The 20,535-nt window shown below is 39.3% G+C and overlaps 2 protein-coding genes and 1 pseudogene across 2 annotated transcripts; all 3 read left to right on the plus strand.

Moving 5' to 3' along the window:
- Positions 1 to 3,685: 3,685 nt before the first annotated feature.
- On the plus strand, positions 3,686 to 5,181 carry LOC129348052 (solute carrier family 22 member 13-like; annotated as a pseudogene).
- Positions 5,182 to 5,583: 402 nt separating this feature from the next.
- Positions 5,584 to 12,698, plus strand: LOC111567970 (solute carrier family 22 member 13-like). The gene is made up of 10 exons (XM_055007213.1): positions 5,584 to 5,974; positions 6,108 to 6,211; positions 8,131 to 8,285; positions 8,856 to 9,027; positions 11,017 to 11,137; positions 11,232 to 11,326; positions 11,420 to 11,634; positions 11,748 to 11,856; positions 11,934 to 12,128; positions 12,249 to 12,698. The coding sequence occupies exons 1-10, from the start codon at positions 5,600 to 5,602 to the stop codon at positions 12,310 to 12,312; spliced, it is 1,605 nt and encodes a 534-aa protein (XP_054863188.1). The 5' UTR covers positions 5,584 to 5,599; the 3' UTR covers positions 12,313 to 12,698.
- Positions 12,699 to 12,844: 146 nt separating this feature from the next.
- Positions 12,845 to 19,583, plus strand: LOC111567980 (solute carrier family 22 member 13-like). Its single transcript, XM_023269412.3, has 10 exons — positions 12,845 to 15,540; positions 15,693 to 15,796; positions 16,141 to 16,295; positions 16,403 to 16,574; positions 16,705 to 16,825; positions 16,920 to 17,014; positions 17,097 to 17,311; positions 17,434 to 17,542; positions 17,622 to 17,816; positions 18,627 to 19,583. Exons 1-10 carry the CDS (start codon positions 15,166 to 15,168, stop codon positions 18,694 to 18,696), a joined length of 1,611 nt encoding a protein of 536 aa, XP_023125180.2. The 5' UTR covers positions 12,845 to 15,165; the 3' UTR covers positions 18,697 to 19,583.
- The last annotated feature ends 952 nt before the right edge of the window (positions 19,584 to 20,535 follow it).

The following is a 20,535-nucleotide window of genomic DNA, read 5'->3' on the forward strand; positions in this document are numbered from 1 at the left end:
CAAGATAAAATGCTGATTGTTCTTGAGGTTTCAGCTTTGCAGATGTGAAAATTCAATGCATTGATTTCTTATACACAGATTTTTTTTGGTGGTTTTTAATTGTGTTTTAAATAAAACAAGGCATTTAGCATTGTTGGAAATTAATACAGATATTTTTTGTAACACTTTCTAACATTGTATGGACAAAGAAATAATCAATTAAAGGAGGAAATGATTTATAATACATGTACTATCAACAACATTTCTTGCTCATTTTATTTAATTGGCTTTGGATGCATAGAGCAAGGTAGTGTCATTGGACTGAAAGCAAATGTGACACGACTGTTTTCTCCAGTGTATGTAAATGTTCTGACAGCACAAATTTAGACTATCAACAATTTTAATTAATCAGAAAACAGTGTGTTTATGGTCTGGAAATGGTCATTGGGACAGATTACATACTGTGCTGATATTTTGAGGTGTAAAGAAGTACAGTTGCAAGAAAAAGTATGTGAATCTTTTAGGATTGCTTGGATTTCTGCATAAATTGGTCATAAAATGTGTTCTGATCTTGATCTAAATCAAAACAATAAAGAAACAGTCTGCTTAAACTAGTACTGCACAAAAAAATAAAATATTTTCCTGTTTTTATTGAACACAACATATAAACATTCACAGTACAGGGTGGAAAAAGTATGTGAACCCCTAGGCTAATGACTTCTGCAAGAGATAATTGGAGCCAGGAATCAGCCAACCTGGATGCCAATCAATGTGATGAGGTGTTGGTTAAAGCCACCCTGTCCTATAAAACATGCACATCAGTTTTGAGTTTGGTTTTGTCAAGAAGCATGGCCAGATGTGAGCCATGCCTCGCACAAAAGAGCTCTCAGAAGACCTACGATCTGACTTGCATGAAGCTGGAAAGGGTTACAAAGTTAGCTCTAAAAGCCTTGATGTTCATGTGTCCATGGTAAAACAGACTGTCTACAAATGGAGAAAGTTCAGCACTGTTGCTACTCTCCTAAGGCGTGGTCGTCCTGTAAAGATGACTGCAAGTGCACACAGCAGAATACTCAGTGAAGTGAAGAAAAGTCCCAGAGTGTCAGCTAAAGATTTATTGAAATCTCTGGCACATGCTAACATTTGCTTTGACAAATCTACAACAAGTAAAACATTAAACAAGAATGGAGTTCATGGGAGAACACCACGGAGGAAGCCACTGCTGTCCAAAAAACCATTGCTGCATGTTCAAAGTTTGCAAAAGAACGCCTGGATGTTTCACAGTACTTCTGACAAAATATTCTGTGGACAGATGAAACCAAAATTGAGTTGTTTGTAAAAAAACACATAACGCTATGTGTGGAGAAAAAAAGGCACAGCAAACCAACATCCAAACTTATCCTAACTGTGAAATATGGTGGAGGTGGCATCATGGTTTGGGGCTGCTTTGCTGCCTCAGGGACTGGATGGATTGCTGACATCGACGGAAAATGAATTCCCAAGTTTGTCAAGATATTTTGCCGGAAAACTTAAGACCATCTGTCCACCAAATTTAGCTCAACAGAGGATGGGTGATGCAACAGAACAATGACCCAAAGCATAGAAGTAAATCAACAACAGAATGGCTTCAACAGAAGAAAATACACCTTCCGAGTGGCCCAGTCAGTCTTGACCTCAGCCCGACTGAGATGCTGTGGCATGACCTCAAGAGAGCGATTCACACCAGACATCCCCAGAATATTGCTGAACTGGAACTGGTTTGTTAAGAGGAATGGTCCAAAATTCCTCCTGACTGTTGTGCAGGTCTGATCTGCAGCTACAGGAAACGTTTGGTTGAGGTTATTGGTGCCAAAGGAGGGTCAACCAGTTATTAAATCCAAAGGTTCGCTTACTTTTTCCACCCTGCACTGTGAATGTTTACATGTTTTGTTCAATAAAAACATGAAAACATATAATTTTTTGTGCAGCATTAGGTGAAGCAGACTGTTTGTCTATTGTTGTGACTTAGATGAAGATCAGAACACATTTTATGATCAATTTTTGCAGAAATCCAAGTAATCCCAAAGGTTTCACTTACTTTCTCTTGCAACTGTAGTTCACATTTCTTTATTTCATTTTGTTTTCTCTGCACTGGCTCTTTGATTGACCTGTACTGTGCTCATTGTTATTGCCATTGTCTTTATCAGTTAACATTTTACTGTCTTGGCTACCTTAGATTTTATTGTTGCAATGGTAATGTTGGCAACCGGTGTCTTTCACAAAAGAAGAAACCAATTACCATAACTGACAGAATTACGTTTGGTTAAACATTAATTTACCAGATACTTTGTAGTGATCTATTCTTCATGTCTCTGTTCATGTTGGAGTTTTGTAAGGAACCTCTGTGAGCTGAGCCACGCATCACTATGAGCAACTTTGGGCAGATTCTGAAGGAGATCGGGGAGTTTGGGTTGTTTCAGAAATGCTTACTCTTTGTATCATGCATCTCCAATGTGTTTGTGGGATTTGATGTTTTTGCCCAGGTGCTGATGGGCAGAACTGTTCACACAACTGTTACAGAAAAGTGAGTGCTCATCCAGACAGGAAAGAGACACCTTCTAATGCTTTCAAATAATGGAAAGGAGTGCATGTCTTAAAGGAGCGCAAGTAACAGGCTTATTACACTGCATTGTTAAAGTGAGACGGGTGAAGACACTCTGGAGCATTCATCTGGACGCAACCTTTCAGATTTTTGTCTCCCCAAATGGATCACATTGTTCATCTAAAAAGGCCTCTGATGAAGAGAGGGATAAGACCAGAGCTACCACTGGTTTGACTTTCCCAAGATTGAGATTTGCTTCTTCTGCAAATGCTGCAATTTGAGGGGAGTAAAGGGGGATATGCTCTCCTTCTTGTTAACAAATGACCAAAATACATCCCTCTTATGAACCTTCCATCCCATCTGTGTGTTTGTTGGTGGTGAGGCAAAAATGGGATGCTACCGTTGGATCATCCCCCCTTTCAAAAAATAGTAAAACACCTCCTGATTCAATGTATTTTACAATGCTCCTGGGCATGCAACCTATGTCATTGTAAATGACAATGCATTACTTGTCCTCACTATTTTCACAAGCTGTGCTGCCGCATGTTCTCACAATATCAACTCCTCAAAGGAGGTGTGGTCAACTCGTCTGTTTGTTCCAGTCTGAGATGCTGATGCTCTTTTGTGACATCCAGTGGTTCAGAATATCATGTACAACAGCTAAAATGTATTAATTTCCCTTCACCTGTTGCCATTGATCTTGTTTTCAGTTTGATGTGGTTTGTGACAAGAGTGATTTGATTGAGGCATCACAGTCCATCTCCATGGCAGGAATGATGGTTGGAGCTTTGGTGTTTGGGGTGATTGCTGACAGGTGGGTTTCTGTGATTTAAGTTTCCTCATGAAGAACTATTCATGTTTATAAAAATAACATTAGTGCATACCAGAAAAGAAATTATATATTGTGCCTCCTAAAAGAATTAGAAGTATTTATATTTCTGTTGTCCTCTCTTTATAGGTTTGGCAGACGATTTCCAATCTTGCTTGCATCTTTCCTCATGCTGTTGTCTGGTGTGAGCATTGCTTTCTCACCAAACATTTATATTTACATGGTTGTCAAATTTTTATGTGGGACTTCAAGTGCTGTCATTATGAACTTTTGTGTGATGGGTAGGTGCACCAATTATGAATAATATTGTATTTGTGTTGTCAAGAGATTGTTTTGAGTCAGATTATTCGGTCGTAGGTTATTGTTATCATCGTTCATTTCATCATGTCTCCTACTCACCAGCATAATGGGCATCAGCTGGGCTACATAATTACACTTCATTCATGTCAACGTTCTCTAAAAGCTCATATATATGGATTTAAATACTGGAAATTGCACTTCTGTGGTATGTCTCTCAGTCACTTTCTTTGGATAGTTCCAAGTCTTTTTGCACCATCACCATCAGTGGCTCTTGGCACATGGCAGGAAGGAAGAAGCCCGAAAGGAGCTCCAGCGAGTAGCCAGGATCAATGGGACGAAACTACCAGAAGACCTGCTGGACCAGGTGATCAGCATCAAACGCACTTTAACTTAGACAAAATACACAGTCCGGCCAAAAATAAAGTCACACACTTTAATAATTTGTTGGACTGCGGATAGCTTTGAGTATGGCATTCGTTCGCTGTGGCATCATTTCGATAAGCTTCTGCAATGTCACAACATTTATTTCTGTCCAGAGATGCATTAATTTTCTATCAAGATCTTATATTGATGATGGGATTTTGCTTGATGCAGGCCAATAATTTGACCCTTCTAACATCTTTTACATGACCGCAGGATATGTCTCCTGACATGGTTGTTTAAGAAATGAAAAGTTCCTCACTGCATCAGCTAGGGTTAAATAAGTTGTTACCAGCTGAAACTTATCATCACTGCAGTAATTACCCAATGGAAGGCTCTTTACCTATTTGCTTAATTAAGTCGAGGTGATGACTTTTTTTTGGTCAGGCAGTGTGTATTAAACCTCTCCATGCAGTGGATGTTTTCTAAAAGTTGCTTTTTCCTCATTCAGATAAATATGGAGTGTACATCTGAAAGAAGAAGCATGTTTAACATCTTCAAAATACCTTATCTGAGAAAATATACTCTAATCATGGGCTTCATCTGGTGAGATGACGTTCATGCCACTGTCCTTATTATCTGATGATGCTGTTTTTGAGAAGAAGTGAAACTAAAAGCCTCTTGATCTCTGATATCAGATTTGCAGCAAGTCTTTGTTCTATGGACAGAGCATGAATATTGGCAATTTTGGCTTGAATATCTACCTCACACAGTTTGTCTTTGCTGTTGTTGAATTTCTTGGCCATTTTTGTGGTTTGTTTCTTATTCAGCACTTTGGAAGAAAAATATGTGAAGCATGTTTCCTGTTTTTTGGGGGTACTGCTTGCCTTGTGGTCCTCACTGTCCCGAATAGTGATGTTAACACCTTGAACATTTTTTATTTTTTTATTGGATGAATTTTCCCGTTTTCTAACGATATATCCATCTTTATGTTTGTCTTCAACATTTTTTTCAATCAGATCTTCCTGTGGTGGTAACAGTCATTGCTCTGGTGGGGAAATTTGCTGCCACTGCTTCTTTCAGCACAGCCTACGTTTATGCAGCAGAATTATACCCAACTGTTTTAAGGTAATGTCAAATATGCTATAATACATATCAAAACCCTCTCATTCATCATGTGATTCTTGATTGTGTGTCCTTGCAAGCAGACTGGTGTAGGTCTGAACTCCATGTGTGCTCGTGTTGCCGGCTGATAAGTGTCCAATATCAGCACACAGTGATTCTGCAGAAGGATTTCTTTTAAAAACGTAATGCTGTTATCTTTGTCAGTATACATTTTTTAGTTTCGACTATCTCACATTTTATTGTTGTTGCAAGATTAATGCCAACTGTTGTCATTAATATATGAGTTGAAGGTGCATATAATAAAACATGCAATGGCGCTTGGTTAAACATTAATCAACCAGATAGTTTGAAGTGACCTAATCTTAATGTCTCTGCTCATGCTGCACTTTGATTAGGAATCAGTGTGAACTGAGCCACACATCGCTATGAGCAACTTCGGACAGATCCTGAGGGAAATTGGGGAGTTTGGTTTGTTTCAGAAGCGTTTACTTTTTGCGTTATGCGCCCTCAACGTTTTTCCAGCTCTTGATGTGATTGGTCAAGTGTTTACCGGCCAGAGCTTCCCACATCACTGCAACACTGACTGGATCTTGGAGCGTGGACCCAACCTGACAGAGGAGAGACAAAAGAATCTCACCATCCCAGTGAACGAGGATGGAAGCTTTGAAAGCTGTGAAATGTTCACACCTGTGGATTGGGATTTGGAAGACATTGAAAAATATGGGATTAACACCACAACAAAATGCATGGATGGATGGGACTATGAGGCTGGGCCAGGTGTTTCCACCCTTGTGACAGAGGTAAACAAAGAAAAAGATCATTTGTTCATTTACATGCTCCCTGCAGACCACTGCTTGAAATCAGTTTCACTGGATATGTGTTGGGTTAATCTAATCATTACCCTTTTTGTGTTGCCATTGTTGCTGTTTTCAGTTTGATGTTGTTTGTGACAAGAATGGTTTGATTGCGGTATCACAGTCCATCTCCATGGCAGGAATTCTGATTGGAGCTTTGGTGTATGGGATGATTTCTGACAGGTAATACATCCCTTCTTCTGTCACAAGGTTTTTTTAATTTTACTTTTTATTAATGAAGAGTTGTAAACAGTTGATAGTCTGTCAGTGAAGATTAAAGTTGCTGTATGGTAAACAAAAAAGGAACAGTGTCTGTTAAAGGGTTAATATTATTCTGTGACTTTATGAGTTGAGTCAACAAAGGAAGGCAACCCTTGTATAGTAATATACAGCAATCAGCCACAACATCTGCACCTGCTGCCAAAACAGCTCTGATCATTGTTACATAAACATGAGACCTCTGTTATGTCTGGCACAAGGACAGTGGCAGTGGATCCCTTAGATCCGCTAGGTTCCTGGATAGGGCCTCTATGGATCGGGTGCAAAAAAAAAAAAAAAGTATTAAAATCTCCATGTTTCCACATTTTAACAAAGAGCATAATGGTTGTACAAGTCAAAAAATTAACTTGTACAGTGTCTTTATTCCTTTGCACAACAATCTCTTCCAGATTTGACCAACCTAAGCTCACTGGTTTTTGATCTGGTCTAATATGGTCCAAAAACCATATGCAAAAAACAAATATCCAAAAACGGTGAAATCTCCATGGTTTTGCATTTTCACAAATAGAACAGAAGTTTTGCTTATCAGAAACTGTGCATTAAATCATCTTCAGTCTCTGTATGACAATGTAGTTCATTCATCTTTACCTGTCAGTGGTTTTAATGTTGTGGCTTTAAAATAAAGCTATTGCCTACCATAAATGTATACATTTGTAAAGACCATATCTATCATGGCAGGCGTAAGTTTCCAATGATTCTTTTAACTCTCAATTTTCTATAATGGAATTATTGAAACAAATTTGTACTTGTCACAGAAAACAATCATGCATTTTGCTTCATGGATGAATTCTAGATCTTGAAATATGACAAAATCTGCTGGGTGAAAAGTATACATTACAACTTGAATTATCAGTTTTGGTGATGTTGAAACCTTAGTTAATCAAATCTATCAAGTTTTCTTAGTAGCATGGCCTCTTCATCAGTGAAGCTGCTGACTTCTCAGAGGCAAATTATGTAAGGCCCATTTATTAGACTTATTAGATTCTGCCACAAACGTGATGGTGGGACGTCTAAGGAGCTCAGCACACATCTGAAAAAGCCAAACATTGCCTTAAACAAGTCAGAAAAGTGACTCCAGATGTGACGCTTTAGCATCTAACTTCTATTTGCTACCGATCACACGGGCAAAGAAAAGGTTCTCTGGAGGAAGGTTTCTGTGGTCAGATGAAACAAAAATTGAGCTATTTGACCACAATGACCAGAAATATGTTTGGAGGAGAGAAAGGGAGGCCTTTAACCCCAATAGCACTAAACCTACCATCAAGCATGGTGGTGGCAGTATCATGCTGTGGACTGTATTACTGCCAGTGAAATTGGTGCTTTACACCAAATAAATGGGACAATGAGGAAGGGGGATTATCTCCACATTCTTCAGGAAAATCTAAATCATCAGCCAGATGGTTGAATCTTGGAGGCAAACACAGAGCAATCAAAGGAAGAAGTAAAAGCTTGTAGACAGCTACCAAAATCACATATTTCAATTGAAAATGACCAAGGTACATTCATTCAGTATTAGCATTGCTGCATGTAAATTTGTGACACAGAAGATTGTCCCAAATTTCCAGAAGACCTCTAATGAATCTATGACTGAACCAAAATGCATGACTGTTTTTGTAATAATACGGACACGCTTCAATGATAGGTCTCATTTGAAAATCTAAACTGCCATGATATGGGTGTATATATATATATATATATATATATATATATATATATATATATACATATAAAAAAAATAAATTTACAAATTGTATACAACTGTGTATTGAGTCCTTCAAAAGAACAATATATACGTTTGTTTTTCTATCGTCCCCTCTGAATAGGTTTGGCCGACGATTTGCCATCCTCCTTGCAATTTCCTTCCTGTTGGTGTTTGGTGTGGCCACTGCTTTCTCACCAAACATCTATGTTTACATGGTTTTCAAGTTTTTTTGTGTGACTTCAAGTGTATCCATGACAATGAATGTATCAGTGCTGGGTAAGTCCACTGCTTTAATTATTTATGCCTTTTATATTTGTTTTTGGCTTGTTGAAATGTTTTTTGTTCTGACTAAGGGTTACACAGATTATTCATTATTGTTCATATAACCACAGTGTCTAACATATAATGCCTCTGCATTAATGCCAAAGTCATCTGAAAACTTAAATATATCTGACATGGCAAGATATTATGAAATTGGTGGACAGGTGAATTAATAATAAGTATATAAAGATGTTCTGTTTATCATAAACCTAATCAATCCAGCTCACCAGTGTGAGACATATTTGCCACTTTTCACAAACTTTCAAATCAACTCCACATGGAATAAATTCATAATGTCCTACTAAAGGGAATCATACTCCCAAGTTTTTACTTTGCAGATAAATATGCTTGGAACATAGAAAAAACACAAATAAGAGGCATCCCATGGACTACAACATATACTACATCAGTGCAATGTCCACCATTGAATCGCTCCCAGAGAAGTGCTGTTGCATGGCATACTCCAGTCTCCAGGCCTGGTTTTCTGTTTCTGCATTGTATGACCAACTCTCATCTGATTTGCAGCATTGGAATGGGCCGATCCTTCAAAGGCTGCTCTTTGCACAATGGTCATCTTATGTTTCTCCGGCATTGGACAGATGTCATTGTCTGGCATCGCTTATTTGATCCACAACTGGCGAATCCTGCAGCTGGTACTATTCAGCCCTCTTGTCATTCTCCTTGGAGCCCATTACTGGTAAGAATCAGAATCAGAAAAGCCTTTTCTGCCAAGTGAGTTCGCACGCACAAGGAATTTGACATGGTGCTTAGAGATGCGGTACTCAACAACAACAGACAGTAAAAGAATCAATATACAAATGTAAATCTGAGCTCCTGTGGCAGGTTGAACTTCCTCAGCTGGAGGAGAAAGTACAGTCTCTGCTGTGCCTTTTTCACCACAGAGTCTGTGTGGGTCTTCCATTTCAGGTCCTGGGAGATGGTTGTGAAAAGGAACCTGAAGGACTCCATAGCAGTCCCAGTGCTGTTCAGGATGGAGGGAGGGGAGGTGAGAGACGCAAGGGGGTCCCTCCTAAAGTCCACGATCATCTCCATTGTTTTGAGCGTGTTAAGCTCCACATTGTTGTGACTGCACCACACAGCCAGCTGCTCCACCTCCTGTCTGTCGGCAGACTCACCAACATCCTGGATGAGCCCAACAACAGTAGTATCATCTATGAACTTCAGGAGCTTCACAGAGGGGTGTGAGGAGGTGCACTCATTTGTGTACAGGGAGAAGAGCAGTGAGGAGAGCACACATCCCGGTGCGGATGGTGCAGGTGCTGGATGTGAAGTTGCCCAACCTCACAAGCTGCTGTCTGTCTGTCAGAAAGCTGGAGATCCACTGACAGGTGAGGGGTGGGACAGACAGCTGGGAGGAGATCTGGGATGATCGTGCTGAAGGCCGAGCTGACGTCCACAAGCAGAATCCTTGCACAGGTCCCTGGTCTGTTGCAGGTGTTGCAGTATGTGACGCAGCCCTATGTTGACTGCATCATCCACTGACCTGTTTGCTCCGTAGGCAAACTTCAGGGGGTCCAGCATAGGTCCAGTAATGTCCTTCAGGTGGGCCAACGCTAGTCTCTCAAAGGACTTCATGACCACAGAAGTCAGAGCAACAAGTCTGTAGTCATTCAGTCCTGTGATCTTGGATTTCTTGGGCACTAGAATGATGGTGGAGCGTTTGAAGCAGGAATTAACCTCGCACTGCTCCACTGACCTATTGAAGATCTGAGTGAAGACAGGTGAAGGTCTGCACAGGCTTTCAGGCAGGCACGTGACACTCAGTCTGGGCCAGCTGCCTTCCTGGTCTTTTGTTTCCTGAAGAGGAGACATCTTCTTCACGGATCTTGATTTCAGGTTGAGTGTCAGAAGGGATTAGGGGCAGGGCTGCAGGAGGTGTTGATGACTGTGTGGGGAGATGGTCGGTGTGGGTTGTGAAATCCTTTTCGAACGTGCAGTAGAACTGGTTTGGGTCATCAGCCAGTTGTTGGTTCCCCACAGAGACGGGGAGTTGCGGCTTGTAGTTAGTGATGTTCTGCAGGCCTTTCCACACTGATACAGGGTCGTTTGCTGCTCCGAGTAGTTCCTCTTAGCTGCTCTGATCTCTTTTGTCAGTGTGTTTCTGGCCTGGTGGAACAACAGTTTGTCCCCACTCCTGTAGGCCTCTTCTTTGGCCTGATGGAGCTGTCTCAGTTTTGCAGTGAACCATTGTTTGTTACAGTTAAATATTAAATGAGTCCTGGTGGGAACTCACAAGTCCTCACAGAAGCTGATGTATGATGTCACAGCGTTGGTAAGCTCATCCAGGTTGTTAGTAGCAGCTTCAAAGGCACTCCAATCCTTGCAGTCAAAGCAGGCTTGCAGGTCAAGCTCTGCTTCTTTGGTCCATCTCTTCATTGTTTTCACCACAGGCTTAACGGTTTTCAGTGTCTGCCTGTAGGCTGGGATGAGATGAACAAGGCAGTGATGGGAGAGCCCCACAGCTGCTTTGGGAACCGAATGATAGGCATCCTTAACAGTGGTGTAGCAGTGGCTCAGTATGTGATCCTTAGACCTATCCTAAGACCTCTTCATAATACCAGAACCTTTTCAGATGTTCTTCAAATCCTGAATGTCAAATAAGTGCCACAGAAGCTGTGGTTGTAACAACTGAATCATTCTTTATTTTGAAATCGTGTTTCCGCAGGTTTCTACCAGAATCAGCTCGGTGGCTCTTGACACACGGCAAGAAGAAGAAAGCACAAAAGGAGCTCCAGCGAGCAGCCAGGATCAATAGGATGAAACTACCAGAAGACCTGCTGGACCAGGTGATCAGCATCAAACACACTTTGACTTAGACAAAATACATTAAACCTCTAAATGCACTGGATGTTTTCTATAAGTTGCCTTTTACTCATTCAGATAAACATGGAGTGTACATCTGAAAGAAGAAACATGTTTGACATCTTCAAAATACCGTATCTGAGAAAATATACTCTAATAATGGGCTTCATCTGGTGAGATGACGTTTATGCCACTGTCTTAATATCTGATGATGCTGTTTTTGAGAAGAAGTGAAACTAAAAGCCTCTCTTGATCTCTGATTTCAGGTTTGCAGCAAGTCTTCTGTTTTATGGACTGAGCCTGAACATTGGCAGTTTTGGCTTGAATATCTACCTCACACAGTTTATTTTTGCTCTTGTTGAAATTCCTGCAAATGTTTGTGGATTGTTTCTAATTCAACACTTTGGAAGGAGACTATGTGAAGCGTGTTTCCTGATCTTTGGGGGTACTGCTTGCCTTGTGGTCCTCGCTGTCCCAAAAGGTATCTTGCAAACGTTGAACATGTTTTTGTTGTTTAAAAAATGTCACCAACACATACATTTTCTCACTGATATGTCCATCTTTATGTTTGTGTTAAATCTTTTCCCCAATCAGATCTTCCTGTGGTGGTAACAGCCATCGCTGTCCTGGGGAAATTTGCTGCCACTGCTTCTTTTAGCACAGCCTACGTTTATGCAGCAGAATTATACCCGACTGTTTTAAGGTAATGTCAAATATGCTGTAATGCATATGCAGAACCTTCTCAGTCATCATGTGATTCTTTATTGTGTGTCCTTTCAAGCAGAATGGTGTAGGTCTGAACTCCATGTGTGCTCGTGTTGCCGGCATCCTCGCTCCACTGATCAGGCTGCTGGAGGTTTATCATTACACCATTCCCATGCTGATATATGGCATCATCCCCATTGCTGCTGGTAGTTTCTGTTTGCTGCTGCCTGAAACCCTCAATGTTCAACTTCAGGACCACACTGAGCTCAAGTTAGCTGAATATTCCTACTGCAATCCAAAACATCTATAAATATATGCATGCAATGTATTTCTCCCTAAAGAATACAGTAATGGTATTAACTGTGTTCCTTTTTCTGTTTTTTCATTTAGAAAACCAGAGAATGGACCAATGGGGGACAGTAACTGTATGGAAAACCTAATTAGAAAGCAATGATTGTAGTTTGAACTGTAATTGAAACCATAATCAGACAATTTAAATTTTTCTCTTTCCTTATCATTTTTCAAAGATATGATTTAGTTTCACTTGTAATTTGCAAAAGATTAGCTTTTTAGTGCATCCAATAACTCTAGCAGCTTTTTTTTTTTTTTTTTTTGACAAAAAACATTCATCCCCATATCTGGTTGTGTCTGAAATAAGTTCACGTGTTACTTTCCCAACCCTCACAAATGCACACTCAAAACTCAAGACAGAGCAGGGAAGTTTTATAGGTGCTTGTTCAGAACAGTTTCCTGACAGTGCAGGAAACCAGGTCCAAGAGGGCATGTCTGACTTGGTGTTTATTGCTGACTTGTCTGGATATAAAGGTACATTCGCTTGAACATGTGATTTCTGCTTGTTTTTATGAATCTGTCAAAAGTCTGTTTTATTTCTACAGTTGTTACATCTTTTTTGATATTTGGTATTTGTCTGAATCTATATATACATACTAAAAGTTCTGTAATCATGAACAAAAGTCTACGCACTCTTGGAAAGAACATTTATACTATGGCAGTCATTTCATCACTACGATAAGTCTTAATTTTCTCTGATGAAATCGTTGAAACTCGCGTCTTTATCACAAAAAAACAAAACAATCATGCATTTTGGTTCTTTAATAGACTTATTACAGGTCACCTGGAAATGTGACAAAAATGGTTGGGGCAAAAATGTACATACAGCAGTTCTAATATTTGATTAAACTTTCCCTCTGCCATTTTATCCTCAATTACGCGCTTTTAGTAACTGTCCACAAGTTTCTGGTTGTTTCTTTGAACACTCCTCTTGACAGAATTTGTACAGTTGAACATAATTTGCTGGCTTTCTGACACAGACTTGTGTCTTCAGCAAAGTCCATAGGTTCTTGATGGGGTTTAAGTCAATACTTCGGGGAGGCCAGTGTAGAACCTTAATTATAGCAATTTCTTTGCCACTTTTTATGTGTGTTTGAGGTCACTGTCATGTTTAAACACCCAACTATGTCCAAAATTCAACCTTCTGATTGATCATTTTAAATTTTCCTGAATTTTCATTTTTCCATTTAGTTTGTGTAAAGCACCAATTCCCCTGGCAGCAAAACAGCGCCACAGCATGATACTGCCACCAGCATGCATGACAGTAGGTTTGGTATTCTTGGGCTTCAGGGCCTCATCTTTTCTCATCCAAACATATTGCTGGTCATTGCAGCCAACTAGCTCAGATGTTGTTTCATCTGGTGACACAACTTTCCTCCAGAATTCTTTTTAACTCTCAGTCTAATCAATGTATCAACTGGGCCCTTTTTAAATATTCTCAGAGCAGCAGTCAAATGTAATCACTCAAAAGAAGGTAAGAGGCCATGCCACAAAGAAAACCTGATTAACACAACTATGTATGTATAATTTTGATACAGCAGATTTTGTCATATTTCCAGAAGGCCTGTAGTAAATCTATGAAATAACCAAAATGCATGACTGTTTTTCTGTGACGAAGATGCATGTGTTTCAATGATTCCATCACAGAAAATGAAGAATTGGAAACTCAAGACTGCCATGATGTACGTGGTCTTTACAAGTGTATGAAAAACTTTTGTGCATGGCTGTATATGTACTGTATAATCATGATACCTCTCCTCTCACTAATAATGTAAGTGCTATTTTCTGTAAATCAACTTGCTGTTGGTCAGCTGCAGAGTATTATAGAAAATGGGAATAAGCAGGCATTCTGACCTGTCATAGCTCAGTCTAACTAACTACATAATGTTCCTTTGTTCAACTTCTGTCACACAGATAACAGAAGCAGCTAATTGGTAAATATAATGCAGCATTTTGCAGCTTTATCTTGAGTGTTACTGTTGCTCCATTAAATATTCTTCTTGTGGAAGTCTGTGGTCATGTAGCTAAAAAACAAATGTTGCTTTGCATCCCATATTATACTATAGTTGCTCTGTTCATTATTACTGCTGATTGTTTTATGTGTTTGTAATTAACTCAGTTACTTTTGTGGCATTACAACATAAGCTGCTCAGTGCAAGTGAATGTGAAAAGATGCAAAGTCTTTGCAGCATTTTAAAAGTTTGCATTTCCTCAGATGTTAACATGATGCTACTTTGTATTTAGTTACCTGGAAAAGATAGATTTTTAAAAAACAAAACAAAAGATGGTACTTGTGGTATATGCAAAAGTTTGATCACTCTTTTACTTCAGAACTTCAGACTTACCCTGATCAGTGAGTTGCTGCTATTTCAAGCAATGCTGACAGCAAACGGTTAGAGAAGGGTTGAATACTACTGTTGTCATTCATGTTAGTTCACATCGAGACATGAGTTTGAGATGAACAAATCTTTTACATTATAATCTGTCTTTCCTTTATTGTCAGTGTTGCAAAGAAACACTTGTGGCAAACCAATGCTGCCAAGAATGCTACTTCAAAATGGAGAGTGTCATTTGCTTTAAACCATTTTTTAGTTTATGTGCAAGCAGTGTATTGAACATGATTGTGAATGTTTAGATTACGCCTTATCTTTAAAATGATTTGAAGTGTCCAATGTGAGCACACAGTGTTTCTGCAGTAGGATTTCTTTTAAAATCAGAATGCCATTATCTTTGTAATTATACATTTTATTGTCGATTATCTCACATTGTATTATCACTGCAAGATCAGTTACAACTGTCATCCTTAATGCATAAGTTGAAAGTACATATAGTAAACCATGTATCTGCGCTTGGTTAAACATTAATCGACCAGATAATTTGTAGTGATCTATTGTTAATGTCTCTGCTCATGCCGCACTTTGATTAGGAGTTGCTGCAAGCTGAGCTACACATCACTATGAGCAACTTCGGACAGATCCTGAAGGAGATTGGGGAGTTTGGTTTGTTTCAGAAATACTTAATTATTGTGTTATGCATCCCCAACATTTATTCAGCTTTTGATGTAATTAGTCAAGTGTTTACCGGCCAGAGCTTCCCACATCACTGCAACACTGACTGGATCTTGGAGCGTGGACCCAACCTGACAGAAGAGAGACAAAAGAATCTCACCATCCCAGTGAACGAGGATGGAAGCTTTGAAAGCTGTGAAATGTTCACACCTGTGGATTGGGATTTGGAAGACATTGAAAAATATGGGATTAACACCACAACAAAATGCATGGATGGATGGGACTATGAGGCTGGGCCAGGTGTTTCCACCCTTGTGACAGAGGTAAACAAAGAAAAAGATCATTTGTTCATTTACATGCTCACTGCAGGCCTGTAGATTGAGACCACTGCTTAAAATCAGTTTCACTTTATGTCCTGTGTGTTGGGTTGATCTAATCATTTCCCTTTTTGTGTTGCCATTGTTGCCGTTTTCAGTTTGATGTGGTTTGTGACAAGAATGGTTTGATTGAGGCATCACAGTCCATCTATATGGCAGGTGTTCTGATTGGAGCTTTGGTGTTTGGGGCTATTTCTGACAGGTAATACATCCCTTCTGTCACAAGGGTCAGTGATTTTGCCATCACAATAAACAATTCGGATTAACGTTACCCTCATAATAAGTAGTGTCCCAACAGTAGGTCTTGTAATACAAACCTTTGTTGGTTATTGAAACTTTGCTTTGACTCTGATTTAATGAAAAATCTTAACAGGCTGATACCGACAAGCATTTTATCTTATGTCTGCATCTGCCAGTGAGTCATCCTTGTTAGTGTAGGCATTACAAGATATTCTTTTGTAATTTGCATATACCAGTAACCATGAATGAAATGGAAAGCACTGGCAACATCATTCATCTCTATTTGTAATTCTGATGTCTTTGCAGGTTTGGCCGACGAATTGCCATCCTCCTTGCAATTTTCCTCCTGTTGGTGTTCAGTGTGGCCACTGCTTTTTCTCCAAACATCTATGTGTATATGGTTTTTAAGTTTGTCTGTGGGAGCTCAAGCATTGTCATTGTCATGATTACTTCAGTGCTGGGTAACTCCACTGTCTCCATCATTTATGATTATTATCATTGCTTTTGTCTCGTTAAAACTTAATTTTTTTTAATGCTCAGTTACCATGAATTCTCATCTGTCTTACAGCTGTGGAATGGAGCGATCCTTCAAAGTCTGCTCTTTGCACAATTGTCTTGATAATTTGGACGAGTGTTGGACAGATTTTGTTGTCTGGCACTGCCTATTTGTTGCGCAATTGGAGAATCCTGCAACTGGCAGTCTTCAGCCCTCTTGTCATTCTTCTTGTTGCTCTTTACTGGTAAGAACTCTCAAATGCCATAACCTTTACAGATGTTATTCAAATGATAAATGCCAATAAAATATAAAGCCAAATAAAGTGTTATTGGAACTACTGAATCATTCTTTATTTTGAAACTGTGTTTCTACAGGTTTCTACCAGAATCAGCTCGGTGGCTCTTGGCACATGGCAGGAAGGAAGAAGCCCGAAAGGAGCTCCAGCGAGCAGCCAGGATCAATGGGACGAAACTACCAGAAGACCTGCTGGACCAGGTGATCAGCATCAAACACACTTTGACTGAGACAAAATACATTAAACCTCTAAATGCACTGGATGTTTTCTAAAAGTTGCCTTTTACTCATTCAGATAAATATGGAGCGTACATCTGAAAGAAGAAACATGTTTGACATCTTCAAAATACCGTATCTGAGAAAATATACTCTAATAATGGGCTTCATCTGGTGAGATGCCATTGTCCTTAATATCTGATGATGCTTTTTTTGAGAAGTGAAACTAAAAGCCTCTCTTGATCTCTGATTTTAGGTTTGCAGTAAGTCTTCTGTACTATGGACTGGCTCTGAATGTTGGCAGTTTTGGCTTGAATATCTACCTCACACAGTTTATTTTTGCTCTTGTTGAAATTCCTGCAAATGTTTGTGGATTGTTTCTAATTCAACACTTTGGAAGGAGACTATGTGAAGCGTGTTTCCTGATCTTTGGGGGTACTGCTTGCCTTGTGGTCCTCGCTGTCCCAAAAGGTATCTTGCAAACGTTGAACATGTTTTTGTTGTTTGAAAAATGTTACAAAGAGGTGAATTTTTCAATTTTATAACTAGGATGTCCATCTTTATGTTTGTGCTAAATCTTTTTTCCCAATCAGATCTTCCTGTGGTGGTAACAGCCATTGCTGTACTGGGGAAATTTTCTGCTGCTGCTTCTTTCAGCACAGCCTACATTTATGCAGCAGAATTATACCCGACTGTTTTAAGGTAATGTCAAATACGCTGATTTTGGTGTTACCCGAACCATCTCAGTCATCATGTGATTCTTGATTGTGTGTCCTTTCAGGCAGAATGGTGTAGGTCTGAACTCCATGTGTGCTCGTGTTGCCGGCATCCTCGCTCCACTGATCAGGCTGCTGGAGGTTTATCATTACACCATTCCCATGCTGATATATGGCATCATCCCCATTGCTGCTGGTAGTTTTGGTTTGCTGCTGCCTGAAACCCTCAATGTTCAACTTCAGGACCACACTGAGTTCAAGTGAGCCGAGTTTATCTACTGCAATTGAAACGTACACTCACTGGACATTTTATTAGATACACCTTGCTAGTGAAAGGTTGGAACCCTTTGATACAAGGCAGGATGGATCCTTTCATGTTGTTTACACCAAATTCTGACCCTATCATCTGAATCTTCTGTTGTCAAATTTTGGTGAGTCTGTGCGAATTGTAGCCTCAGTTTCCTGTTCTTAGCTGACAGGAGTGGCACCTGGTGTGATCTTCTGCTGCTGTAGCAAATCTTCAAAGTTGGACATGTTGTCCATTCAGTGGTGGTATTCTGCATTCCTTGGTTGCAATGAGTGGTTATTTGAGTTGCTGTTGTCTTTCTATCATCTCCAACCAGTCTGCCCATTCTCCTCTGACCTCTCACATCAATAAGAGACATTTTCATCCACACAGCTGTTGCTCACTGGATGTTTTCTCTTTTTCAGACCATTCTCTGTAAACCCTAGAGACGGTTGTACGTGAAAGTCCCAGTAGATCAGCAGTTTGTAAAATATTTAGACCAACCCGTCTGGTACCAATAACCATGCCACGTTCAAAGTCACTTAAATCCCCTTTCTTCCCCATCCTGATGCTCGGTTTGAACTTCAGCAAGTCGTCTTGACCACGTCTCCATGCCTAAATGCATTGAGTCGGAGCCATGTGATTGGCCGATTAGCTATTTGTGTTAAAAAGCAATTGAAGAGGTGTATCTAATAAAGTGAAAGGTGAGTGTATATGCATGTGACAGGAGTTTAATAGCCAAACATTTGTTTTGACTGTGTTCCTTGTTCTGTTTTTAAATTAGAAAACCAGCGAATGGACCAATGGAGGACAGAGATCATGCTGAACAAGTCATTGAAGAGCACAAACTGTAATTTGCACTCAAATCATAATCTGACATTTGTTGTTTCTGTTTTTCTTTATTGATCAACAAGCATGAAAGTATTAAACAAAAATTCACTGTAGTATAAACTTAGTGGATGATTAATTTTTGAAAGATTTTATTATATTTTGCAGGTATATTGCCAAAGATTAGTTTTTAGTGCACCTGAAAGTGTTACTAACATGCAGCACATAAAAACACTTATGACTGGTTCCATCAGAATTTACTCATCCTCAGTTCAACCACTTTTCTACAGATAAACAGTACAAAAGGTCCAAGACGGCACGCTTGGCTTCAGGTTTATTGCTGACTTGTCTGTATTCTGTTGAACATGTGATTTAGTTTTTTTTTTTATGTATATTCTTGTCATTCAGCATTATGACGCAGCTTGTGTATGAATCATGCAGTTCAAAGTGCTTTATAGACAAGGTACACAGTGTGACTGTCTGGTGCAGATTAGCGGTGATTGCTATTGTCCTACACTAGAATAAAAGGTGAAAATGAACTGTCACTGTACACCCTTGGATTGTATTGGTTTAAAGATTAAATAGCAAGGTCAGATAGAATTATTGCACTGATAGTAGGGTACGCTGCCCTTGAAATGAGGAAATGCTGCAGATTGAGCCAGACACATCAGAAACTAGACACTTAGGTTTTATTTTGTTTTATTTGTTGCTCTTTGTACACTAGTGATCCTGAATTTATTTTTTCATACACAATCGATGAAATTAGACAACATTTTTTGTGAATTCCTCAGAAATCTACCAAACATTTATGTCAGGTACACAGTATTGATTAGAAAAACTACACTCTCATAATGGCAGGCAGAAATATATTCTAAACTTGTGAGCATTCATTAAAGAGACATTGCTGAACATGTGGGAATGCAAAGACAATGGACTTCTTTACATATATATGTGTGTGTGTGTGTGTGTGTGTATAGCAATCTTAATGCATTTTACCTTTGAATTTACCATTTTTGTAAAAAAAACAAAAAAAAGCAACAATTTCTTGTACATTATTGTGACATAATCAAGCTGATTTCTGATCTTTGCTATCTCAGTTCAAGTAAAATATTCAATCTCTGAGTTTTACATTGTGTACAAAAGAGAACAACATCCAAAAATGTTTCCAGTAATCAGTTGTAGTAAATGTAAACTAAAAAAAGTAAAATATAATTCAATACAATGGCTGAATGTCAAGGAGATTATTATACGCGTCCGCCTTTGCATACAATGCTCAGTTTTTAAATCGATTAAGCCGTAGTTGCAATTAAGTTCTGGGTCATTGTTCATTATTAATCAGTACATAAACACACTGTAAAGGCTGTACAGCGTTTATCCTTGTGTGGTTCCTCAAACACAACTTTAAGAGGATCTTCTGTGTTGTCACAGTCACCATCTCATCTGCCGAGGATAGAAATAGAACACAGCTTGAAGGAGGGAAGCCGCTCACATGAATAATTGTGAATATGACCATAAATATGTATAATAGAGATCAATTTTGTGCTTTTTGCTGTTACTCACATTTACACTGTATGTTTATGCGTCCGATTCATCAGGCATCTCATCCGCTTTGCTCTTCAAAAGCCATCGGTCCTTGTGTTGAACGCGCCCAAAGCCCTCATCATAGTTGCCCTTTCGTCTGAACAGTTGTTGGTAGTGAAATATGCAGTAGAATTCACCATTTAAAGGTGTGAAACTGTACATGCTACAAATGAGCAGAAGTTACAAGACAGGTTTAGAACGGTGCTTGGTTGAAAGTAGTGAGGATGTTTTTGTGATTAGCTGGTGATGATTACTGATGATTGGTTCCCACAGATTTTCTATGA

The sequence above is a fragment of the Amphiprion ocellaris genome, chromosome 22 (assembly GCF_022539595.1).
Source record: "Amphiprion ocellaris isolate individual 3 ecotype Okinawa chromosome 22, ASM2253959v1, whole genome shotgun sequence".
NCBI classification, from domain to species: domain Eukaryota; kingdom Metazoa; phylum Chordata; class Actinopteri; family Pomacentridae; genus Amphiprion; species Amphiprion ocellaris.

What these genes read in the sequence shown, in the direction of transcription:
- LOC111567970 (XM_055007213.1), top strand. Translation starts at nt 5,600, where the DNA reads ATGAGCAACTTCGGACAGATCCTGAGGGAAATTGGGGAGTTTGGTTTG. An exon ending in TTTCCACCCTTGTGACAGAG is followed by an intron (nt 5,975 to 6,107) that starts GTAAACAAAGAA and finishes TGCTGTTTTCAG; the next exon opens with TTTGATGTTGTTTGTGACAA. An exon ending in CAGGACCACACTGAGCTCAA is followed by an intron (nt 12,129 to 12,248) that starts GTTAGCTGAATA and finishes TTTTTCATTTAG; the next exon opens with AAAACCAGAGAATGGACCAA.
- LOC111567980 (XM_023269412.3), top strand. Translation starts at nt 15,166, where the DNA reads ATGAGCAACTTCGGACAGATCCTGAAGGAGATTGGGGAGTTTGGTTTG. An exon ending in CATGATTACTTCAGTGCTGG is followed by an intron (nt 16,296 to 16,402) that starts GTAACTCCACTG and finishes TCTGTCTTACAG; the next exon opens with CTGTGGAATGGAGCGATCCT. An exon ending in TTATACCCGACTGTTTTAAG is followed by an intron (nt 17,543 to 17,621) that starts GTAATGTCAAAT and finishes GTGTCCTTTCAG; the next exon opens with GCAGAATGGTGTAGGTCTGA.